General features: G+C 57.8%; 8 protein-coding genes across 8 annotated transcripts; 4 read left to right on the forward strand and 4 right to left on the reverse strand.

The window, feature by feature from the left end:
• Positions 1–2395: 2395 nt before the first annotated feature.
• DICSQDRAFT_153682 (uncharacterized protein) lies at positions 2396–3827 on the forward strand (the record flags this gene model as incomplete). The annotated part of the gene is made up of 8 exons (XM_007363517.1): positions 2396–2457; positions 2517–2599; positions 2656–2864; positions 2928–3034; positions 3094–3177; positions 3234–3331; positions 3392–3495; positions 3557–3827. 8 exons carry the CDS (start codon positions 2396–2398, stop codon positions 3758–3760), a joined length of 951 nt encoding a protein of 316 aa, XP_007363579.1. The 3' UTR covers positions 3761–3827.
• A 227-nt stretch (positions 3828–4054) lies between these two features.
• Positions 4055–6878, forward strand: DICSQDRAFT_179102 (uncharacterized protein). Its single transcript, XM_007363518.1, has 5 exons — positions 4055–4458; positions 4539–5219; positions 5278–5522; positions 5595–6253; positions 6311–6878. The coding sequence occupies exons 1-5, from the start codon at positions 4129–4131 to the stop codon at positions 6802–6804; spliced, it is 2409 nt and encodes an 802-aa protein (XP_007363580.1). The 5' UTR covers positions 4055–4128; the 3' UTR covers positions 6805–6878.
• Positions 6879–8001: 1123 nt separating this feature from the next.
• On the reverse strand, positions 8002–8268 carry DICSQDRAFT_23840 (uncharacterized protein; the record flags this gene model as incomplete). Its single annotated transcript, XM_007363519.1, has 1 exon — positions 8002–8268. A coding segment is annotated over one exon (267 nt), but the record flags the coding sequence as incomplete, so codon positions are not given.
• Positions 8269–8597: 329 nt separating this feature from the next.
• Positions 8598–9579, reverse strand: DICSQDRAFT_134464 (uncharacterized protein). The gene is made up of 2 exons (XM_007363520.1): positions 9483–9579; positions 8598–9411 (listed from the first exon to the last, which is right to left on the reverse strand). Exon 2 carries the CDS (start codon positions 9357–9359, stop codon positions 8757–8759), a length of 603 nt encoding a protein of 200 aa, XP_007363582.1. The 5' UTR covers positions 9360–9411; positions 9483–9579; the 3' UTR covers positions 8598–8756.
• Positions 9580–9725: 146 nt separating this feature from the next.
• On the forward strand, positions 9726–10936 carry DICSQDRAFT_101983 (DJ-1). The gene is made up of 7 exons (XM_007363521.1): positions 9726–9853; positions 9919–10096; positions 10150–10279; positions 10337–10417; positions 10476–10527; positions 10605–10615; positions 10668–10936. The coding sequence occupies exons 1-7, from the start codon at positions 9804–9806 to the stop codon at positions 10772–10774; spliced, it is 609 nt and encodes a 202-aa protein (XP_007363583.1). The 5' UTR covers positions 9726–9803; the 3' UTR covers positions 10775–10936.
• A 608-nt stretch (positions 10937–11544) lies between these two features.
• DICSQDRAFT_54514 (isoleucyl-tRNA synthetase) lies at positions 11545–15484 on the reverse strand (the record flags this gene model as incomplete). Its single annotated transcript, XM_007363522.1, has 12 exons — positions 11545–12030; positions 12089–12339; positions 12408–13286; positions 13352–13440; positions 13508–13979; positions 14030–14189; positions 14249–14538; positions 14595–14739; positions 14787–14850; positions 14905–14974; positions 15128–15200; positions 15254–15484. The coding sequence occupies 12 exons, from the start codon at positions 15482–15484 to the stop codon at positions 11545–11547; spliced, it is 3210 nt and encodes a 1069-aa protein (XP_007363584.1).
• A 218-nt stretch (positions 15485–15702) lies between these two features.
• Positions 15703–18247, forward strand: DICSQDRAFT_82352 (uncharacterized protein). The gene is made up of 5 exons (XM_007363523.1): positions 15703–15749; positions 15810–16709; positions 16763–17302; positions 17361–17498; positions 17567–18247. The coding sequence occupies exons 1-5, from the start codon at positions 15732–15734 to the stop codon at positions 17753–17755; spliced, it is 1785 nt and encodes a 594-aa protein (XP_007363585.1). The 5' UTR covers positions 15703–15731; the 3' UTR covers positions 17756–18247.
• A 250-nt stretch (positions 18248–18497) lies between these two features.
• DICSQDRAFT_134469 (prolyl-tRNA synthetase) lies at positions 18498–21275 on the reverse strand. The gene is made up of 6 exons (XM_007363524.1): positions 20936–21275; positions 20316–20762; positions 20124–20259; positions 20004–20068; positions 19244–19953; positions 18498–19170 (listed from the first exon to the last, which is right to left on the reverse strand). The coding sequence occupies exons 1-6, from the start codon at positions 21261–21263 to the stop codon at positions 18703–18705; spliced, it is 2154 nt and encodes a 717-aa protein (XP_007363586.1). The 5' UTR covers positions 21264–21275; the 3' UTR covers positions 18498–18702.
• Positions 21276–21354: the final 79 nt, after the last annotated feature.

Raw genomic sequence — 21354 nt, forward strand, 5'->3', positions numbered from 1 at the left:
TGCGAACCCTTCGTGAACCGCGTCCAACTAACAACCCATGGGTTGGGATCCAACCCACGATCGCGCACGATGTGCACATCAAAGCGGTGAAGATTGCGGGAAGTCGAGGACTGTTCGGAGATTCGCTGTCGCTAGATGGCCGCTGCGGAGATTCGGAGACGAAAGGGAAACATCCGAAGTCCTGCACGTGCGTTAGAGAACCTGCCAGGAGCCCATCCATCGTCGAGGCTGGTCATGACGCTGCCATATTCCGCAGGACGTCCGCAGGGCGCAGACAAGGTGGCCAGGGTGCAGGTTCTCGGGGGACACCGCAAGATAGACTGCGAGATGCTGGAGATAAGTAGGGAAGGCTATCGGGGCCGCTGTTCGGGTAAATGAACACGTTCCACGGGAGGTGGCCACCTGAGCTTGCTCCAGTCGGACGTGCCAGCTTGGCTGCACGTAATTGAACGTGTGCATCGCATGAGGCTGGCAAAAGGGGAAAGAGGGGACATCCAGCTTGATGGTCATTCATGGCATGGGGAAATGAAGGCAGCTGATAGGGAGCCAGGAATATGAAAGCTCCGGGAAGCGCTGAGCGACGTCTTGCGGGTAATGCTGGGATGTGCCGGAGGGGGTGCGTGTGGCGAATTCCCGCTGTCGCTCCACCTTCCCGCCCTCGATAACGTGGGCTTGACAGTAGAACTCCGCCTCTGGTAGGAAAGTTCCGGGGAAGCATGTCGCCACGGATCGGGTGCACCCTGCAGGGTGTAAGGAAAATTAGACACGTTTTCTCATGACTAACAGAACTAGGACTTAGGGGGTTGTCCATAGAACGTCGAATGCGATGCGTTCTGACCGTACACGAACGATATGCTCATACTTTGTTCATATGACCAGACCGAGGCCGTTCGTGCGTCAACCGTGCGTCCAGGTGTCTGTGACGGAACAGAATCCATGCAAGGGTCGTGTGTATCGACGTGGCAGCTAGCGGGAGATAGCGACTTGATTGCCTCATGTAGAGGAGCATCTATAGAACCTGCCTTTGATAGTCGGCGCAGGCTCCCTCCCAGCTCACAGAGGCACCGCAGTGCATATACAGTAACGGCAGGAACAACAGAGCTTAGAATACCCGGGAAGGCGACGCCACTTCGCGAAAACTGACCCAGGGCTCACCGTACTGCGGCGGTGTATAGGATCTACGCCGTAGTTAGCGTTCTCTGCGAACTGCGTTTATGAGCGACGCTATACAAAGGCGGCAATTTCTGCAACATACTGGGTACTTCTGAGAGGAAAAAATAGCCGGAGGCGTGTACGAAGTATACTAGAACAAGGATTTGAGAAGCGCTTCGCCGCGGCTTTGCCCCAATAAGGCCGCGTGCAAGGGACAAGAAGCAATGGTTGGTGTCGAGTCTGGACTATCTGGTTCCCGCGAAGCGCGTGAGTGAATGAGCATCCACCGGTGAAGATGTCCAACTGTCAGTTAGACTCTCACCAACCTGGAGGCGCATGGCGGTGAGAAGGCGCAGTAATACTGTGCCATTCGTGGTAGCCTGACCCCCATGTGCGCCGGCCATGAAGTACTTGGCCTGAGCTTGGGAGGAATTAGGGCAGATTGGATTAGGATTCAGGGTCGCCGAGCGGATGACTGATTCGGAGTCTGAGGCTGCGCAAGCGGGACAATTACGTGCTAGACAAAGTGAGGGTTCAGCACGGAAGAAGTCAGCGTAGAAGTCCAAGCGTGTAAAGCGAGCGAGGCGTGAGCTCAGGAGACCACTTGTGGATTTCGTTCTATCAGTCTTGAGATTACGACGCTGGTGGTAATAGTCAGCTGTGACGATAGTCATAACGCCGTCGATGGGCATATACAAAATAGGATTGACGGGCGGCGGCCGTGACTGGAGGGAAGTTTGTTTCGGTGTTAGAAGTCGCATCCGCGCCGTTTTCGGATTAGGTCTGCAAAGTTCGGCGGTCAGACGTACCAGGGCAGTTGTCGCCTATGCACTATCTCCGACGCCCGAGAGTCATGACATCCACCGAGACCGCTGAACAATTGCTTCTGGAAGAGGACGAGCGTCCGAAACTTTGGCGCGAATTGACATCGTGTACATGGTGGGTCGAGCTCATACGCGTCGAGCGGCGACTGAATGGGTCGATGATGGTGATGGAAACTTGAAAGCAACGAAGAGAAAACCCTACTATAGGGTTGGCACTTAGCCATGTTTTTACTATAAGCAGTTAGGTACATGCGATGACATCATACCTTTTACCCCGCCTCCACGCACGTCCAGGCCCTTGCTCAAGCTGAGCTCGTCGTCGACATGAATGACGCGCACGCCTTTGCGCACCACCTTCACGACCCTGCCAGTCCACGAACATCTTGCCCGTATTCCTTCCTTGCAGTACCCCGCTCACAATGGAGAGCCTCCCACTCGACACATCTCATCCGGCAGTGAAGGAGTACCTTGCGCTTGTCAGGTAGGTAGATAGTCGTCTATGTCGTCGTTTTTGGTAGCTCTTGATGATGGTGCATCTAGGCTACAAGTACTGACGCCATTGTCCTTGCTCGTCAATATCGCCACTCTCATGGTGTGCACGTTCGTGCTAGACCCAAACCTCGGTACGTCTATGTAGCTCAGGCTGTAGTCTACAAAAATATGTTGAAGACAGTTGTAGGACAAATCGCCAAGCTATATCCCAGTTCAATCACACCACAACCACACATGATCGCGATATACGTTGTAGCATTATATATCCTGCAAGTCGGTTACTGTTTACTCCTGGTCCTTCCTCGCACGCCCGAAACGAAGCGCGCCCTCATCAAAGGGTGTGGCTTCCCTTTGGTGCTTTCGAATTGGGTCTTTGCTTTTTGGGCTATATCTTGGGTGAGTCATCTGGGTCATGTTGTTAGATATGGACAGCTTACCCATATTCACATATATTCGCAGATCCTGCAAGCGTTCCTCCTATCAACTGTATTTCTAGGAGTGATGCTCGTCCTCCTGATTTATGCCAACATCGTGCTACTAATCTATCATGTCCCAACAACGAAACGGCAAGTCGCCTTACCTTCCCTGACGTATTTGACCCAAGGCATTGATATGCTTTACGTAGACCACTCGAGCTCGCCTTTATACATGCACCCTTGCGGGCGTTCATGCTATTGCCGCTGATGGTCATGTTCCCTTATAGTCTCTTGTGTGTGCCTCCCCTTATCATGTTCGCATCGGAGCTGACAGTACTATGTATATCAGTGTGGCCCTAGGCAAGACATGGTCACCTGGCGAACCACAACATTATGATCGCGGGCAGTGGTCGGGGCTTATAGTCGTACTTACAGTGAATGTCATAGGTGTGTACCACGCAGTGGTTTACAAGAAGATATGTAGAGAGAGCTCACCTATTGATACAGGCTTTCTCGTAATCGTCATCCGCCGCGATGTCGTGTGGTGTGTCGCGGCGACTTGGATATGTGCGAGCTTGTGGAGCCTGAAGCCGAAGCCTTATCCTGTCATGGTATGTCTTGAAATCGCATCAGAGAGCTATTGCAACAATCTCTGACAGATTACGATACCAGATCACAGTGATCCTCTTCACAGTGCTCCACCCTGCGGGGCTCGTCGTGTCCTCGATCTGGGCATGGCTTCGGGGAAGTAACGAACAACGTACGGGAGCTATAGCACTTCCTCCTGACGAGGAATCGCGTCCAAATGGAAGGTCGGCAGCTGCTCCGGGCGAGAGACCAGCTCGTGAAGTGGATGCAGAAGCTATCTGGGGGTAGAGAGCCGTCTGTTACTGTGACTGTTGCCCGGACGAGGATCACCTTTGAAACACTTTAATGTAATAACCACTCACCTCTGTGAACACGATGACCACAAGGGGTAGAGGAGACATGACATCCAGGGATCGATGTGGCCCGAAACGTGAGGGGAACAGAAGTCGTGCTTGCAACGATCGGGTCCGGAGGACAGGCCCGATCTGCACAGCCACACATACCAGATGCAGGCACGTGCATGGCCCAATTTTTGGGAAGCGCGGGTATGGCTGGTTCTCGGGCTGCTCGTCCTGGCCCTTTGCCTACTCCTGCCCGGCCCCCTCTCTTGGCTTTCTTCATCCCTGTCACGGCACACGGGAACATATACATGCGACATGGGAGCGACACAAGATCCTAGTGCGGTCAAGGTCTACACAGTCAATGGAGAGGCTTCCAGTTCTTCATCCTCCCTCCCGGACTGGCTCACGCAGAAGCGTCAAGCCAAGGGCAAGGGAAAGAGAGTCATCAGGGAACAAGTCGAAGGTACGATAGAACTCATTCAGCACTTTGAGTTTCCCGAGGCAAGCAACAAGATAAAGACGACTCGAGATGGACACCATGCGATCGCGACCGGCACATACAAGCCACAGATTCGGGTGTGGGACTTGGACCAGCTCTCATTGAAGTTTGAGAGGCATACGGATGCGGAGAACGTTGATTTTGTTGTGAGTGAGTCTTCCTGCCATGTCGGCACGTCAATGTTCTTTGGATATCGTATGCTCACTCTCCACGTTGCTACTTTCAGATGCTCTCGGATGACTGGACAAAGTCAATACACCTCCAAAATGACCGTTCGGTCGAGCTCCACACACAGGGCGGCTTCCACTATCGTACTCGCATACCCCGCTTTGGCCGCGCACTTGCATACCACTCCCCCTCATGCGACAGTCTCTTCGCTGCCTCCGGTCCAGAGATATTTCGTCTCAACCTAGATCAGGGCCGCTTCCTCAATCCTTTGGTGCTACAAGGAGATGGAGAGGACATCCCCGGCGTGAACGTGATAGACATCAATCCCGCGCACCAACTGTTTGCGTTCGGCGTCGAGGGTAATGGCACTGTCGAGCTATGGGACCCTCGATCGCGCTCAAGAGTAGGTATTCTGCGTCTGCCGCACGAGAGGCTTATGCCTCTGAATGCAACCGCACTTCCTGCACTCCCTGGCATCGACGACGGGACGCGACCAGCTCCGCTTTCGGTAACCGCTATCGCTTCTAGACAGGACGGCTTGTCGTATGCCATCGGGACGTCGACGGGGCACACGCTGCTATACGACATACGGTCTGCGAGGCATCTGGCCTTGAAGGACCAGGGGTACGGCTTGCCTGTGAAGAACGTGAGCTGGATAGAGGGCGGAAGTCGGATGGCTGGTGAAGGGTACATCCTCAGTGCGGACAAGAAGGTTATCAAGATCTGGAATCGCAACACCGTACGTGGACTGTCTACCGCACTTAGCTGCTTGCTTTTGTGCTGACTATATGCGCTAGCCCGAGTCCAACTTTACTTCTATCACCCCTGCAAGAGACATCAACGATGTACACCATATACCAGGGACCGGTCTCATGCTGCTAGCCAACGAGGGTATCAAGATGACCACGTACTTTGTCCCCCAACTCGGTCCCGCGCCGAAATGGTGCAGTTTCCTCGAGAACCTTACCGAGGAGATGGAGGACCAGACGACGCGCACGGCCTACCAGGACTACAAGTTCATCGACCGCAGCGAGCTCGCGAAGTATGTGCAGCTTCCGTCGTGCCTCGGCCATTTGCTGACTATATGCGTGTGACCTTTGCTCGACACGCACAGACTTGGCCTCGACCACCTCGTTGGGACCCCTACGCTCAAGCCGTACATGCACGGATACTTCGTCTCCCTCCAGCTCTACGACGCCGCGCGTGTCATCGCCAATCCGTACGCGTACGCCGAGCACCGCGAGCGCATGGTGCAGGAGAAGATGGAGAAGCTTGCTGAGACGCGCATCCGCGCGAAGAAGGACAGCGCAGCGGGGGCCCGTATAAAGGTCAACAAGGCGCTAGCAGAGAAAATCCGGAAGGAGGAGGAGCGGGCGCGAAAGAAGGAGGAACGCAAGACCGCGAAAAAGGCAAAGGCGCAGACTGTGGCAGATGGGCAAGGCGATGCGATGGAGGTGGACGAGGAAGGAGGGCAGGAGAAGGAGAAGGAGGCGGGGGAGGAAAAGCCAAGCTTGCTGCACGACCCGCGTTTCGCTGCTGTGTTCGAGGACCCCGAGTATCAGGTGGACGAGTCCAGCAGGGAGTTCGCACTCCTTAACCCGTCTTCAGTCGCGCAGCGGCAGAACCGGGAGGCTGGCCGGCCGAGGGGGAAGACTGCGGTGGAGGAGGAAGAGGAGGAGAGCGACAAGTCCTCATCGGATCCCCTCAGCGAGAGTGACGAGAGCGAGGGCGACAAGAGCGAGAGCGAGAGCGAGGACAGTGATGATGCTGGTGGTAAGTCATACGCCTCCCTTTCATGAGGATAGAACATGAATGCTGATCACACCACAGAACTCTGGCAGGACAGCATCCGCGCCCGTATCGCGGCGCGCAATACCGGGCCCAAGCCTACTCGCGGACCTCCACGGCGCGACCCAAAGGTCCGCCTTGTGCCGCTTCAAGCCCAACAGTCCGGTCGTGCTCGCGGTGCGGATAAGGACGCGACGTTTGGCCAACGTCGCTCACAGCTGGGCTCCAAGGGCAAGCAGCGTGCTTCGACGCAAGATGCAGACGTCCACCACACCGCCGACGGCGTGGAGATGACGTTCATCCCCAGGACGACCTCGTCGGGCGCCGACTACGACGACGAGCCTGGTGGGAAGGCAGCGCAGGCAAAGGGCAGGACGAAGGAGCCGAGACGGAAGGGCGTGGAGGTATTCGGGGCTGGCATGGAGAAGGGTGGGGAGGACCCCGAGGTCGAGATGGCCGAGTCGGAGAGGAGCGGGAGGACAAAACGACGACAGGGCATGCGGAGCGGGAGCAAGAACACGTTCAGGCGGATGTGAAGTTGGCATTGTTGTATGTTGTATCTCTTGTCCTGCTCGTTCGCTTGCTGTCATGCTGTCATGTTGTATGCGCGGTGCCCTTGCACTCAAACCTATGCGTGCGGGCTCGATATCTAAAGGATGACTATAAGAGGCCGCCAACGCCGTGGCAGCCATGCAGACGATGCAAGAATATGCTGAGCGTCGTGGTTGGACACGTTTATCTAAATAGTATACAATGGACGTCGTCGTGAATCTATGTAAAGATAACGTACCCCAGCCACCAACGGCGAAGCAGACCGCCACGACACGATGAGCCCATTACGAGGCTGCAGCCGGGCGTCCAGGCGCCCCCGTCCCGACCGCAGACACAACCGCCTGGGCAGCGGGCGACCGCGGGGCAAACGGCGTAGAGCCGGGATTGAGTTCCGACTTCGCCGCGACGGCGGCCTGAGCCTGGTGCGACTGTGAGCCCGACCGATGGCGAGTGGGCTCGAAGGGCGGCGCGCGGCTCGACAGCATCGATGAGCTCCCAGTGGTGGTAGAGCCGATGGGGGTGGACGACGCCGAGGATGACGAGGAGCCCTGGGCGTGCTGCGCGCGGAAGCTGCGGCCGTGGTGGTTCTTGTGCGGGTGCCCGTGTGGCGGGAGGTGGAGGACGCCCGGGGTGGGATGATTTGGGCCGGGGAAGGACGCGCGCTGGCCTTGCGGTCGGTGGACCGGGTCCTGGTGCTGGTAGGCCGTCGGTCGCGGGGGCGGGAAAGATGGGCGGGGATGATGGTGCTGGTGGGGATGGTGGGGCATGTGGGGGTGCGAGTGTCGTTTGCGTGGGTGTGCATGGTGCTGGCCCGGGTGGAAGTTGTGCGGGGGGTTGGGATGCGCGTGCGACGGGGCATGCAACGGCTTCTCCCTGTCGCCCTCCGGCGAGCTGTCGTCCGCCGTCCTCGCGGATCCAGAGGCTGCTGGCACGCCCTCCGGTTCCTCGTCCGCCACAGGGTCGCCCTCGTACCCATACGGGTCCCGCTCGACCCTCTCCCGCTCCTCCTCCAGCTTCCTCAGCCTCTCCTCAAGCTCCTGTATGACCCCGCCCTCGCCCTCCAACTTCTGCCGCTTCCCGCTCAGCTTCTCCAGCCGAGTCACCAGACCCGCAAGCTCCTGCTGAGCCGCCTCCTCCCTGGCCCTCTCCCTCCCCTCCGCCTCCTCCCTCCTCCGCCTCGCCCTGTCCGCCTCGCCGCTCACCTGTTCCCACTCTCTTTCCACCTCCCTCTTGCGCTCCTCCAGCCCCGGCAGCGCGCCCTCGATCTCGCTCACGAGTGCCTCGATGTCCTGCGCAGCGGCCAACGTCTGCTTGACCGCCTCCTGCAGCGCGAGCACCTTCTTGCGCGCGCGGCCCTCGCCCGCCGCCTGGCGGTCAGACGCGCGCCGGAGGGTGTCGATCTCGGCGCGGAGCGCGGCGTCCGCCTTCTGGCTCTCGCGCCGCGCCGACTTGAGCTCGGAGCTGAGCTGCGCGTGCTCGGACGTGAGCTGAGAGAGGGCGTGCGTGAGCTGCACGCGGCGGTCTTCGAGCGTGAACGCGGAGGCGGAGGGGGGGGAGTGGGCGGCGCCGTTCGAGTGCTGATATGAGTGCGAGTGCGGGTGAGGGGGAGACGGCGATAAGGGTGCATTGGAGGATTCGGGCGAGCTGAGGAAGGTTTGTTCGTCTGGGGCGCAGGACGATAGGCGTGCGGGGTCGGAGGAGAGTGCTTCGGGATCTGCGATGTAGAGAATGTTGAGTACGTTGTCGAACACACGGGCGAGGTATCGCGTCTGGGCGGGCTGGTATAGGTTCATGCTGGCGAGATGGGGTTCAAAGCAATACCGCTATGGGGGAGACGCAGTAGTAAAGCAGTCGGCCCACTATCATTCATATCGAGGCGCATATCAAGCCCCGGTCGCGTGAGCCGCCATCTCGCGCAGAAGGACGTCGTCTTGGGTTAGTGTCTGCTACCCGATGACTTCGACAGGACGCTGGGCGCAGACACATGATTGACGACATAGATTGCGTATCTCGCGATAACGGGGGACGATAGCGCAGTGGCGGACTGCCACGCAGATTCGCGCAGGGAGGCGGCAAGGCGGACTAGTGATGATCGAAAGGACGCACCTGTGGTGACTTGGCCCCGCAAACTCGTCTCTCCCGGCATTACCCCGAGCTCGACGTCGTACTGCCTGGCGGGCATGAGGCCGTGGACGATGATGATGGCCTCGTCGTCGACCTCATCCTTGCTGACGATGACCTTCCTCCACGGGGTGCCGTTAACCTTGACCGAGAAGCCGTTCCGGATTATGCCGCTAACAATCTGCGGCTGATCGGTGTCGGCGACGCTCGCGGTTTCTCTGCTAGTGGAGGCCTCGTCATCGTCGGAAGAGGAGAGGCCGAGGGATGCGAGGGAGATGTCTGCGTCGTGGGCAGAGTAGGGAGAGGAGAGGACAAAGGTGACGGAGACGGAGGTGATTTCCCGGACGGAGAGGGAGAGGGAGGGGTAGCCGGGGCGGATGGAGTGCCAAGAGGAGCCGTCTGCGAACTGGTCGTCCATTTTGGTCGTGCGCTGGAACGTCTCTCACACCACTAGGCTTATACAAGACGGTCTGCGTGATAAACTTAGCGTAGCGTTCCCGCCCTTGCCTAGCCACCTGCGGTGGCTGAGACTAACGCGTACCTTATTACGTGCTTTCGTAAACGTTCGTGCAGGATAGGAGCATCTGAGCTGGCATGCGTGGACAATGCGGATATCCGGAGAGAGGTGGACGGATGGCTGTTGGATCCTGCCACAAGGCGAGAGAGCTTGAAACTTGTGCTGCAGGCCACCCCCGATCTGATCTCCCGCCACCGGAATTTTGCACTTTCCAAAACAAACCTCAAGCTCAAGCTCAAGCCTGACGTCATCCTGTAGCTATCCAGCAGGTACTGTCGGCCAACGACCTCAGCTGGTCTCGCACAATTATAACCGCACTCACGCCGCCCCCCTCGCAGAGTCGCCATGGTTTCTGCACTAATTCTGATCGCGGACGGAACGGAGGAGATGGAGTTGTGCGCATCTCTTTCGCCTCATAAGATGTCCACAACGTGCGAAGCTGAAGCACAGCTACATCCAGTACCATCACCTACGATACCCTCGTCCGAGCTGGTGCCTCATGCACCTCTGCGTTTGTATCCACCGAGGAGCGTCAGGGAGATAGCGGTTCCTACGAGAAGAATCCTCCTTTCGCAAAGGGCTCTCGCGGCATCAACATCCTCCCTGACACCTACTTTTCGCCTCAGGCGCACACTCCGGTAGGTCCGTCTGAGGGTAAACCAAAATATCTCCTGAAAGGCACGTTGTATAGGACAAGTTCGATCTGCTCGTCATCCCAGGAGGTGCCAAGGGAGCCGAGACGATCTCCAACAGCTCCCCGGTACAGCACTTGGTCCGCCAGTTTCTCGAGGCCGGCAAATATGTGGGCATGATTTGTGCAGGTCAGCCAGAGTGATACATCCCCGAATTGAGTGGTGGCACTAAGCTGTGAACTGCAGGTAGCCTCGCCGCGTTGACGGCAAAGCTGCCGAAGCAGCCGCTGACGTCGCACCCAAGCGTAAAGGACCGCCTTGCAGATGGTCGGTGGCCATCGCCTTTTCTGATGAGGTGGATTGCTCACGATGATCTCTCGAGCAGCTTTCGTGTACTCCGAGCAATCGGTCGTCGTCTCCGGAAAGCTGGTGACAAGGTAAGTAATGATGATTCAGTTATGCAGTCATCCAATGGGCTAAATGTCTGATCTGTTATTCCACACACTTAACGCAGTCGAGGTCCAGGTGAGTAGTTCAAGGTCACATATAACAAACACGCAATCACATCATATCTCAGGAACCACTTTTCCCTTCGCATTCACCCTTGTTGAAATGCTATTCGGTAAGGAGAAGCGCGAGGAGGTTATAGGACCCATGGTCTTCCCTCCGGGCACTTGGGCCTAAGACCCTACGCATGGTCTGGTCACGATTCAGGAAACAAAGCTATTGTGTGCCATGTAGGCACCTGTGCATGTATCACTAGCGAAGACCAGTGCTCCAAAATCCTTGTAATCACTTAACGGGCAATACGGAAGATAGTATAGGGGACAATGACCTTGGATTGAGCAGCACACCCACCACAGCTCGCAATTTCCCTTGTGCGGAAAAATGCAGCACTCCGCTGCAACGACTTCACGATCGCCTAAGTATTAGCGTAAGATCAAAGTATGAGCTTACACCACAATGGCCAAGAGCAATTCGTCGGACAGGGTATGGTCCGCGTATTCTCCTGACACATCTGCAAAGGAATAACAGTAGTGTCTTCACGCCTACCGAAAGCACAGCTCTCGCCATTGCTGTGCTTGCGTCCGAGCGAAGTGGTCGTGCCACTGGGTTCCGCGGGACGGGTCCGGGGGTCTGCATATCGCACCGATCGCGGGGCTTCGCACGATCGCATCCCATCGCAATCTCAGATCTGTGTTGATAGAGCTCGGACATCCTTTTGGTTGCCGGGGCCCGTCCACGTCCCATGATGGCCACCAGATCGCTGGGCTTCATAGGTTATACCTTCGCGGGAGGGCCTCCTTCATACATATCGCCAACACGTCGTGGAAACTGAACACCCAGTGGGGGAGCAAGGTGTAGAGAAGGAGATGAGGGTGCTATATGAGTATTATACTTACTACTACGCTACAACTTGAATGCTCGTAAAGCGGAGATGGGGATGATAGAGTCTAGGAGGATACTACAGGCTGGATACGGGCGACCTCTGTGCACCGGCCGCACAGCTCGTCGGCGGCGGGACGGGTGTATGTCCAACAGCGGGGGCACTTCTCCAGGGCAGCTGGGCGAACCGCGATCTCTATCTCGGTTCCTACACAACGCATCAGGTCAGGCAATACCGAGCAGTCAGCTGCAGACGCACCGTCTATCTCGAGCGTATCCCTGTATTGCCAGGCAGGAGCGGCATCCAGGTTCCTGTCGCAGAGGGTTACGCCAGACACGCCAAATAGCGACTTGAGCGTCGTCTCCTCGCGTCCCAGAACGTCGATGACGTCTGAGGTCGCGGCCGTCGAGACGCTCACCGCCACGTCCGCGGATAGGGAGCTCTTCACGACGCCGTCTTTGCGAGCCTGCTCGAGGAGCGAGTTGACTTTGGAACGGATGCGGAACAGCTTGTCCATGTCCGCCTCGGCCTGTACGTCAACGAACTCGTTCGGCTGCCGGTAGGTGTTAGCGCCAGCCGCCCCAGGCAAAGAATCATATTTGCCGACGTACCAGAGGCGTCCACCGCGTCACGAACACAGACGGGGCATCAGGTCCGTACAGCGTCTGATGGATCTCCTCGGCAAGGTGCGGCAGCACGGGCGCGAGGACTCTCGTCATCGTCGTCAGCACCTGGTCCAGGACAGTGAGGACCCTCCGGCGCTCGATGCCGTCTTCACGGTCCGCGTAAAGGCAGTCCTTGTTCACGTCGAAGTAGAACGATGACAGCGTGATGTTCGCAAAGTAAGACAGCTCGTTGATGACTGCATGGCCCACCCGTCAATTCCTCACCCTCTCTCACGAACTCGCAGTGTACAGGAAGTGTACGCACCCTGAGGGAAGTTGTACGCCTCGTACCCAGCCCTGGCAACGGCATCGAGCTTGTGCAGCCGATGCAGAACATACCTGTCCGCCAGGCCCAGCTCCCCGCGCTCCACCTTCTTCTCGAATGGCCGGTCCCCGAGGCTGCCCAGAATGAACCGCGACGAGTTCCTGATCTTGCGCATCGTCTCCGCGCACTGCTGCAGTACCGTCGGCCCGATCGTCATGTCCTTGCCGAACTCGACCGTCGCGACCCATAGGCGCAATATGTCCACGCCATACGCCTTGTCGTGCTTGCCCGCGCCTCCGTTGATGACAGTCAGGGGGCTGACGACATTCCCGAGCGACTTGCTCATCTTCTTGCCCTGCTCGTCGAGCACCATCCCGTGCGTGATCAGCGTCGAGTAGGGCGCGGTGCGTTTGCGCGCTTCGGACGTTGCGGCCCCAAGGGAGGTCAGGAGGAGGCTCTGGAACCACCCGCGGTGCTGGTCGGTGCCTTCGAGGCAGACGTCTGAGCCGAACGTCCGGCTGGGCTTTGCACCGGTCTGCGTCTGCGAGGCGTAGAGGTCCTCGAGCGTGCTCCATGCTGTCCCGCTGTCGAACCACACGTCCATCGTGTCCGTGCTCTTCTTCCATAGCTCGTCGAGCTCCGCGTCAGTTAAGCCTTCGCGCCGCGAAAGGGGCACGAACGCAGACACAGGCCCGTCCCACCAGTAGCGGGGGCCATGCGCGCGGAGGACGGCGAGGATGTGCGTCAAGGAGTCGGAGTCGAGCACCGCGGCGTTGGAGGGAAGGTGATAGAGTGCTGGGATGGGGACGCCCCACACGCGCTGGCGGGAGATGCACCATTCGGAGCGGGAGCGGACGAAGGACTCAAGGCGGTTGCGCGCTATGGGGCGAGGGACGCGTCAATACGAGGAATAACGGGGAATAGGATAGCAGAAGTTGACTCACAGATGGCGGGCACGAAGTTGACGTCCTGGAGCGCGGTGATGGCGTCGTCCTTGATATCGTCCAAATTCGCGAACCACTGCGAGGTAGCACTATCCGCAACTGCCACGTAAGCCCCTTGCCATCACGAACACAACTAAAAGGGATACTGCTACTAACAGGGTAATCACAGGCTTGGCCGTCTTCCAGTCGTACGGGTAGCGGTGCTTGAACCGCTGGACCTTCCGCAGCGCGCCGATCTTCGTGAGCAGCGCGACGATCGCCCTGCCGCCATCGGACAAGACGTCCTTCGCCACGAGCTCGCTAGCAGCCTCCTTCCCAATGACGTCCGCAACGTCCTCCGTGAATTGACCTAACCCGTTCACGTGGCAAATAATTTCGCGACTGCTGTTCGGGGCAGGCACCGGGGTGGACGCCGTGGAAGAGGCGATAGGCGCAGAAGTAATGAGACCGAGGGTCTGCATGACGGCGTAGTCTTCCGCACCGTGCGCTGGGGCACAATGGACGAGGCCTGTGCCGGAGTCGTTCGTAACGTGCGGGGAGGCGATGATCGGCAGGGAGGGCAACGTCGTGGATAACTCGTGCAGGGGTGCGAAGATGGGACGGTAGGCCGCTCCAACGAGCTCCGATCCTAGGCAACGCTCAGTAACGAGACCGCATATAATCACGAAGCTTACGTACCGCTAATATCTCCCAACGGCTCTAGGGACGACGCAAAGAGACCGGAGACAGACTTGAGGGCGTCTTCACGATCAGTGGCATAGATGAGAACAGTTTCGGAATTGTCCTCGCCCTTAATCGAAGCGACACGGTACAGCATATCTGTGTTGGCGGCGATTGCCTATGGGCCAACCACCCTGTCAGCATATATGCGCCCCAATCGGCGCGCGCTGAACCCACCATATTTGCAGTAAGCGTCCAGGGCGTTGTGGTCCATACAAGCAACGAAACCTTCTCCTTCCCAGCAATCAGAGCACGCAAAGCTTCAGATATGTTGTTGCTGGTGAGGTCGAGTGGGAACGTGACGTATACTGAGTGGGAGACGTGCGCGTCGTTATATTCCAATTCAGCTTCCGCAAGGGCAGAACGAGACGACGGAGAGTAGTGCACAGGACGGTGTTGACGATATATCAATCCCTTCTCAACCATAGTCTTGAAGATCTCGAGTTGCCGCAATTCATATTCCGGGTCTGGGTGCCCCGGATGTCAGTGGACGGTACGTGTCAATATATGCGCAGGTACCGACCCAGTGTCCGGTAGGTCGTGTCAAGCCCCCAGTTGGCCATGATGCCGAATTCCTGGAACTGTGCCATCTGAGAAGCGACTTCCTTCCGTGCGCACTTCTCGGCTTCCTCACGAACTTGGGAAGGCGTTAGCTCGTTCACGTCAACCTGCTGATATATGAGACTCGGTGCTAGACGAAGGGCGCATTACGTACTCCGAGCTGTTTGAGGACCTTGTTCTCGATAGGGAGTCCATGGCAGTCCCAACCAGGGTGGTAACTTGACATGGTCGGTCAGTGGACATCACATTCGGGTGACCAGCATCGTACTTACTGAACACGGTGACCCAAGGAAACATGATAACGATTTATGACATCCTTGAGAATTTTGTTCAAAGCATGTCCTGACGGCGAGCGGGTCAGCGCAACAACTTCGTGAGAGAAGGCGAGCCGATCGCAGACATCCGTACAGCTCCGAGATGCGCTCGAAGTGCATGGCAGGAGAAAGAGCGATTGTAAAGGGACATAATGTAGCTATTGTGGAAGTTATAACCAACCGATGTGAAGGTCACCGTTGGCATACGGGGGTCCGTCAAGGAAGACAAACAGCGGGCCATTGGCATGTCGGGACTATGGAGGAAAGTCAGTAGATGACTTTGGCTGGGTTGCCAGCAGGCGCCAACCTGCCATTGGTAAAGACCGTCGGTCGTCTTGGTCTTGATGCTTGGATCCTTGGACGGGTCATTGTACAAGGGGAAGCTAGTTTTGGGAAGGAGCAGCGTGTCAGCCCAGCGGGGAGCAGACTGCTGGTCCTGAGCGGTCTGCGATGGTGGGCGGGAGGAGAGACATCTACGAGACCATTGGCGAGTAGAGCAGAGTCGTGGGCCCGGGCTGAGAAGAGACCAGCGGGGCATGGACCGGAGAGCGAGCCTGAGCCGGGGACGAGACAAAGCAAGGCTGCTGGCGCCTACTCCCCGCGACGCGCACAGAAGCACCGGTCACGTGGCTAACGCGCTTGTGCCGAGCGTGTTATTTTGTTGTATTTGGTGGCTGGTGTTGAACAAAACTAGCCGGGTCGTCGGCGTCAGTGCTCATCCACATCCAACTCTGTCCTACTCCATCCTGTACGCCTAATTCCACAAGACCTCTGCTGTCTCTTTCATGTCTTCAGCCATCCCAGTAAGTGTCCTACAGTCTTAAGCAACCATTTTCGTGGGTGCTCAACGTCGTTCGTATCAGACACGGCGTGTGACGCGGGCTGCCGGTCGCACCACCGTCCTTAAAGACAAGGAGAATGCAACAGCACGTCCTGGACGTACAGCAGCCTCCCGCGCGAAACCCCCATCCACACAAGCCGCCGCAGAGAAACCAGAGAATGTAAAGCCGCCAGGGCTCATCCGCGCTACCGCCTCCACCGCAGCCACCAGGGCAAAGTCCATTGGTGTCGCTGCTTCCAAGGCCGACCCTGTTCCCCAGGTCAAGCGCAAGCGCGAGGCCCTCGGCGAGGTTCCGAAGCCCCCGGAGAACAAGGCCAAGGCCAGCGTCGGGACGTCAGATCTCAAGGGCAAGGAACGAGTCAAGGAGATCAAGGAGAAGTTTGAGGGAGTCATTCTCCAGAAGACGACCACGACAACCACTGCCCGTAAGCCCCTTCGCACTGTTGTCGGTACGACAACTACAACCACTGTCACAACGACAGCGACGCGTCGTACTCGGACGGCCGCACATGGGTCTCAAGCGCAAGGTCTGAAACCACTGCGCGAGGATGACGAGGACGCTATGGCTGTGGACCATCCGCCCCCTCCGCCCATTCCCTCACCAAAACGGTTCGTTGCTGCTCGCGAAGCTGTTCGTTCTGGCGTTCCCGCAGCGTCGAAAGTGCCCCGGCGCATCGCTCGGACATCAAAACCGGACGATGACGAAGAGGAGGTGAATCGGGTACACAAGAAGCGTCGCACGTCATCGGACATGCCTGATGTGGAGGCACTGCACGAAGAGGAGGTTGAGAACGCTGTTGCACCACAAGAGGAGGACCCGGAAGGCGACCACTGGGATGACTTGGACGCGGAGGATGCAGACGACCCGCTCATGGTCAGCGAGTACGTTGTCGAGATCTTTGAGTATCTGAAGGACGTTGAGGTATGTTGTTGTCGTCCAATATCTATATATGCGCATATATTGAGCTTTACTAGCAAACCACCATGCCTAACCCCAACTACATGGCAAACCAGAAGGATCTTGCGTGGAAGATGCGTGGCATCCTCACCGACTGGCTTATTCAGGTTCACTCGCGTTTCCGCCTCTTACCTGAGACTCTCTTCTTGTGTGTCAACATCATTGACCGCTTCCTTTCTGCCCGCGTCGTGTCCCTTGCAAAGTTGCAACTTGTCGGGATCACGTGCATGTTCATCGCGGCCAAACTCGAGGAGATCGTCGCCCCTTCCGCGAGCAACTTCCTCTACTGCGCAGACTCTTCGTACACCGAGGCTGAGATCCTCCAGGCCGAGCGTTACGTGCTCAAGACCATCGACTGGAACCTGAGCTATCCTAACCCAATCCACTTCCTTCGGCGCATCAGCAAGGCTGACGACTATAATGTCCAAGTACGCACGATTGGCAAGTATCTGCTTGAGATCCAATGTCTGGAGTGGCGTCTTATCGCTGCGCCGCCTTCCCTGCTCGCTGCCGCGTCCATTTGGTTGGCGCGCCTGATCATTGGGACCCCCGATTGGGTAAGTGACGGTTCAGCTTCTTGTATGTCGCTTCCCTTTTATCTTATGAGCTATGCAGACAGCCAACCTCGCGCATTACTCGTCGTATCGCGAGCGTGACATCATTCCCACCGCGAACCTAATGATCAACTACATCCTCAAGCCCATCAGACATCAGTCCTTCTTCAAGAAGTACGCTTCGAAGAAGTACCTGAAGGTATGTATATCATACTTGTTATCATCGTTTACTGAACTTAATTTGCGTCTTTACCGTTCGTTGCACAGGCAAGCATCTTCGTTCGGGACTGGGCATTTGCACGATGGGAGGAAGGTTCGCAGGTGTCGCTGCAGGCTGAGCTGCCTGCGCTCAAGGAGATCATCAACGAGCAACGCGCCCAGGAAGAAGAGCAAATGCTACTTGCGCAGGCAGCACAAGAGCAAGGCGATAGCGACGGAGAAGTGTTCCAAGCATGAACGTCTTTGATTCCTCCTTCGGCGATTATGGACGGACGGTCACGCGTGGACAGCGCGTTTGGATAAGGATACCCCGGCGAACATCCCTACCATCGTCTCGCTCTTCGTCGTCGTTCTTTGCTCTTCGTTCCCCGCGCGCACGGTCACGCGTTGTGTTGTCTAGCATGAACTTGTGCCGACGCTCTCCTCGGACGCTACGCTTCGCTCTCAGTTCAAAACTGCATGTCTGCATACCCGCATGATGTTTATTGTTGTCCTAATCGCCGTCGGTCCCCTGCACGCTGTACATTCTCCTCACCTCCCGTTTCCCAATGCCTTCTGGCTTGTCCCCTGCAGACCTGGTGGCTCGCCCGTTGCCCGCCTGTTGCCCCCCTCGACCCACCGTTGCATTCTCTAGTATACGTTCACCACGCGACCCATGTCCCTGTTCACACCCATGTCCGCCTCACTTGTATCTATCTATTCCCCACACCTCAATCCCACCCTCACCATCCCCATCACCACACTTCGCGTTAGATCCACATTGCACAGTAGTACGTAGTCTTACGCACGCATCACATACCTAGGTACTGACCCTACCCATATGTTATGAGCAGTCGCCGTCTTCTCGTCACCGTTAGTACCGTACCAGCCCGCATGTCTACCGCACCTGTGTTCTATGTCGATCTTGCTTTGTACACTAAGAATTTAAATCGAATCGTCCCGCATCAAAGGCGGGGCGCGAACTGACCAAGTGCATGCTATGAACTGTGGTTCGCGGTGAATCTCTACTCCTATATAGGTACTTGTCATCGACTGCCAAGTGATGCAACATTTGGTCTTATTCGCAATGACAACAGACGACCCCGTGCCCAATACTGTACGTGTACATGTCAAAGATATCTACTGACTACCAAACCGGTCGCTGCGTCGTCCCCCATAGTAACACCTCCCGGAGGCCAGTGCGCCTAGTACGAGCGGCCGAACAAGGTCCAGCGCTTCGCGTCCTTGCCGCACCCGACGCACTTGGTGACCCCAGGCTCGATCTTCGGCCACCTGCTCTGGTCGAAGGGGATGCACAGGCTCTTCGCACCCGCCGACGGCGCGCGCTCGTCCGTCGGCTCGGACGCCTTCGCGGAGCGGTCCTTGATGTCGTCCTCGCACGCCTCCGCCTCGCACCAGGGGATGACGACGACGCACTTGTCGTCGAGCGTCGGCACGAAGTCCTCCCAGCGGCGCACCTCGCGCAGGCGCGCGAAGTACGTCTCCTGCGCGCGCCGGAACATGTCCGCCTGGATCGTGTCGAGCAGCGCGGAGACGGTCTGCGCGATGTTCGCGAGCGGGACGGGCGCCTTGGCGCCTGTGTCGCGGCGCGCGGTGAGCGTCTGGGACTTGGCGAGGTCCTGGGGCCCGATCTCGAGGCGGAGGGGGACGCCCTGTATTTGTGGTGAGGGAAACGGGTCAGCGAGCTACGCAGAACGGGCAGAAGGTGGGACCGTAAGCACTCGCCTTCTGCTCCCAGTCGTTGAACTTGTAGCCGGGGGTGTAGCCGTCGCGCAGGTCGGCCTGCGCGCGGATGCCCGCTGCCTTGAGCTGCGCGGCGAGGTCCGCCGCGGCGTCGTTGACCGCCTTGCGCTGCTCGTCCGTCGACTTCGCGGTGATGCCGCAGGGGACGACGACGACCTGGAGCACGGCGACGCGGGGCGGGAGCACGAGGCCCTGGTTGTCCCCGTGGATCATGACCATGACGCCGATCGTGCGCGTCGAGAGGCCCCACGAGTTCTGCCAGACGTACGTCTTGCCCTGGCCGGAGGGGTCGGCCGGGTCCTCGACGACGATGTTGAACATCTCCGGGCGGGAGAAGTTCTGGCCGAGGCAGTGCGACGTCGCGCCCTGGATGCCGCGGCCGGTGGTGGGCACGAAGCCCTCGACGGTCGTCGTGTAGAGCCCGCCCGCAAACTTCTCCTTTTCGGACTTGACGCCAGGGATGACGGGCACGGCGAGCAGCTCCTCGTACACGCGGCGGTAGAGGTCGAGGATCTGGAGCACCTCCTCGTCCGCCTCTTTCTTGGTGAGGAACGCAGTGTGGCCCTCTTGCCACAGGAATTCACGCGTGCGGAGGAAGGGCTGCGGGTTCTTAAACTCCCAGCGGACGACGCTGTTCCACTGGTTCAGCTTGAGGGGGAGATCGCGGTGGCTCTGGATCCACTTCGCGTAGTCTGACTTGGGATTAGTGGGAGCGTGGGAGCGGCAGACGTAGACGACCTACAGGGGTACATAACGGTTTCGGAGGTGGGACGGATAGCGATCGGTTCTTCAAGTTCTGACTTGCCTCTACACGTCCGGGGCTAAGCAAGTTGACGATGAACGCATACCTTAGCACACTTACGCTCGTGTTACCCAAGCAACCTCCGGAGAGAAGCCCTCAACGTGATCCTTTTCGCGCTCCAGGACTTTGGCGGAGACGAACATGGGAAAGTAGGCGTTCTGGACGCCCATTGCCTTGATCTTGCTGTTGAACCATTCTGTGCCACTGTCAGCTCAAGTGCGCTATGACGCTGTGAAAGAGAGATGCACAAACCTTGGATGGTCTCCCATATGCTATATGACCAGGGACGGAGGATGTAGCACCCAGAGACGTTGTAGTACTCCAACATATCGGCCTTGATGAGCACGTTGGTGTACCATGTCGGGAAGTCGACCTCCTTCTTCACCCCAATAGCAATCTGGACCGCACCCTCGATCTTGGCCTCCTCCTTCTCCTTCTTTACGGGGGCCGATGTCCTCACGGCAGCGGCGGCACTGTCTGCGGTAGCCTGGAGGGTGGCGACATCGACCTCGTGCAGTGTGGGGGCACCTCCGGCTGCGAACTGCTTGACATATGCATAGAGATCCTTGCCGGACAGGAAAACGGTTGAGTCTGACGAGAGTCCGCGGACTGCGAATACAGATGTTGAGGAAGCGATAGAGGACTCGATGACGGTGGTGATTTTGGGGTATGTTTCTGAGGTGATAGCGAGGGGGGAGACTGCGTGAAAGGCAGATCAGTTAGCCATCGCTCATATTGCTTCTTAGCCCAGCGCGGTAGAACTCCGGGTACGCATTCCTCCCTCGGGAACGCGAAGGTGCCCAGAATTTTGGCACCGGACCGAACGGATTCACGAGTGATGGTGGTATACAAGACGATAGATGGAGACTCACGAGAGTTTTTGTCGAGGTTGAAGAACTCCTTGAGCAGATCTTCCGAAGCGAGGCGCAACTCCTTCAGGTTCAGGTGCTTCCCGAGCGTTCCTGATGGCACATCAGAGCTTTCTCGTGCAATGACAAAGACGGGGACAGGAGTCGCGGTCTTCGCGGTCTTGGGCTTGTACACGAGCGTCTTGATCAGCTCGAAGCCCTGCGGGGCGGACCCGCTTGCCTGGAGAGCGTCGCGCCAGGACTGGGGAGAGTTGGTCGGGCCATGCGAGACGGTCGCGGCCGGGGAGATGGACAGTTTCGAGAGGGATGTTGTGATGGACTCTAGAGACATAGCAGGTGGTGAGGAGTGGAGGGATCTGTGGGGAGGAACGGCTGGGCGGAGGGCGCGGCGGTGAGTAGAAATGCTGCTGGGCTTGTGGCTC

Source organism: Dichomitus squalens (genome assembly GCF_000275845.1).
Source record: "Dichomitus squalens LYAD-421 SS1 unplaced genomic scaffold DICSQscaffold_6, whole genome shotgun sequence".
Taxonomy (NCBI): Eukaryota; Fungi; Basidiomycota; class Agaricomycetes; order Polyporales; family Polyporaceae; genus Dichomitus; species Dichomitus squalens.

Bases quoted from the DNA above. Each gene is read 5' to 3' on its own strand.
- DICSQDRAFT_82352 (XM_007363523.1), top strand. The intron at 16,710-16,762 runs GTATGTTGTTGT...GAGCTTTACTAG, and splicing joins AGTATCTGAAGGACGTTGAG to CAAACCACCATGCCTAACCC. The intron at 17,499-17,566 runs GTATGTATATCA...TTCGTTGCACAG, and splicing joins CTTCGAAGAAGTACCTGAAG to GCAAGCATCTTCGTTCGGGA.
- DICSQDRAFT_101983 (XM_007363521.1), top strand. From the start codon at position 9,804: ATGGTTTCTGCACTAATTCTGATCGCGGACGGAACGGAGGAGATGGAG. The intron at 9,854-9,918 runs GTGCGCATCTCT...AGCTACATCCAG, and splicing joins GGAACGGAGGAGATGGAGTT to TACCATCACCTACGATACCC. The intron at 10,280-10,336 runs GTCAGCCAGAGT...TGTGAACTGCAG, and splicing joins TGTGGGCATGATTTGTGCAG to GTAGCCTCGCCGCGTTGACG.
- DICSQDRAFT_134469 (XM_007363524.1), bottom strand. From the start codon at position 21,263: ATGTCTCTAGAGTCCATCACAACATCCCTCTCGAAACTGTCCATCTCC. The intron at 20,763-20,935 runs GTGAGTCTCCAT...CCTTTCACGCAG, and splicing joins CAACCTCGACAAAAACTCTC to TCTCCCCCCTCGCTATCACC. The intron at 20,260-20,315 runs GTTTGTGCATCT...ACAGTGGCACAG, and splicing joins CATATGGGAGACCATCCAAG to AATGGTTCAACAGCAAGATC.
- DICSQDRAFT_134464 (XM_007363520.1), bottom strand. From the start codon at position 9,359: ATGGACGACCAGTTCGCAGACGGCTCCTCTTGGCACTCCATCCGCCCC.
- DICSQDRAFT_179102 (XM_007363518.1), top strand. From the start codon at position 4,129: ATGGGAGCGACACAAGATCCTAGTGCGGTCAAGGTCTACACAGTCAAT. The intron at 5,523-5,594 runs GTATGTGCAGCT...CGACACGCACAG, and splicing joins GACCGCAGCGAGCTCGCGAA to ACTTGGCCTCGACCACCTCG. The intron at 6,254-6,310 runs GTAAGTCATACG...ATCACACCACAG, and splicing joins GGACAGTGATGATGCTGGTG to AACTCTGGCAGGACAGCATC.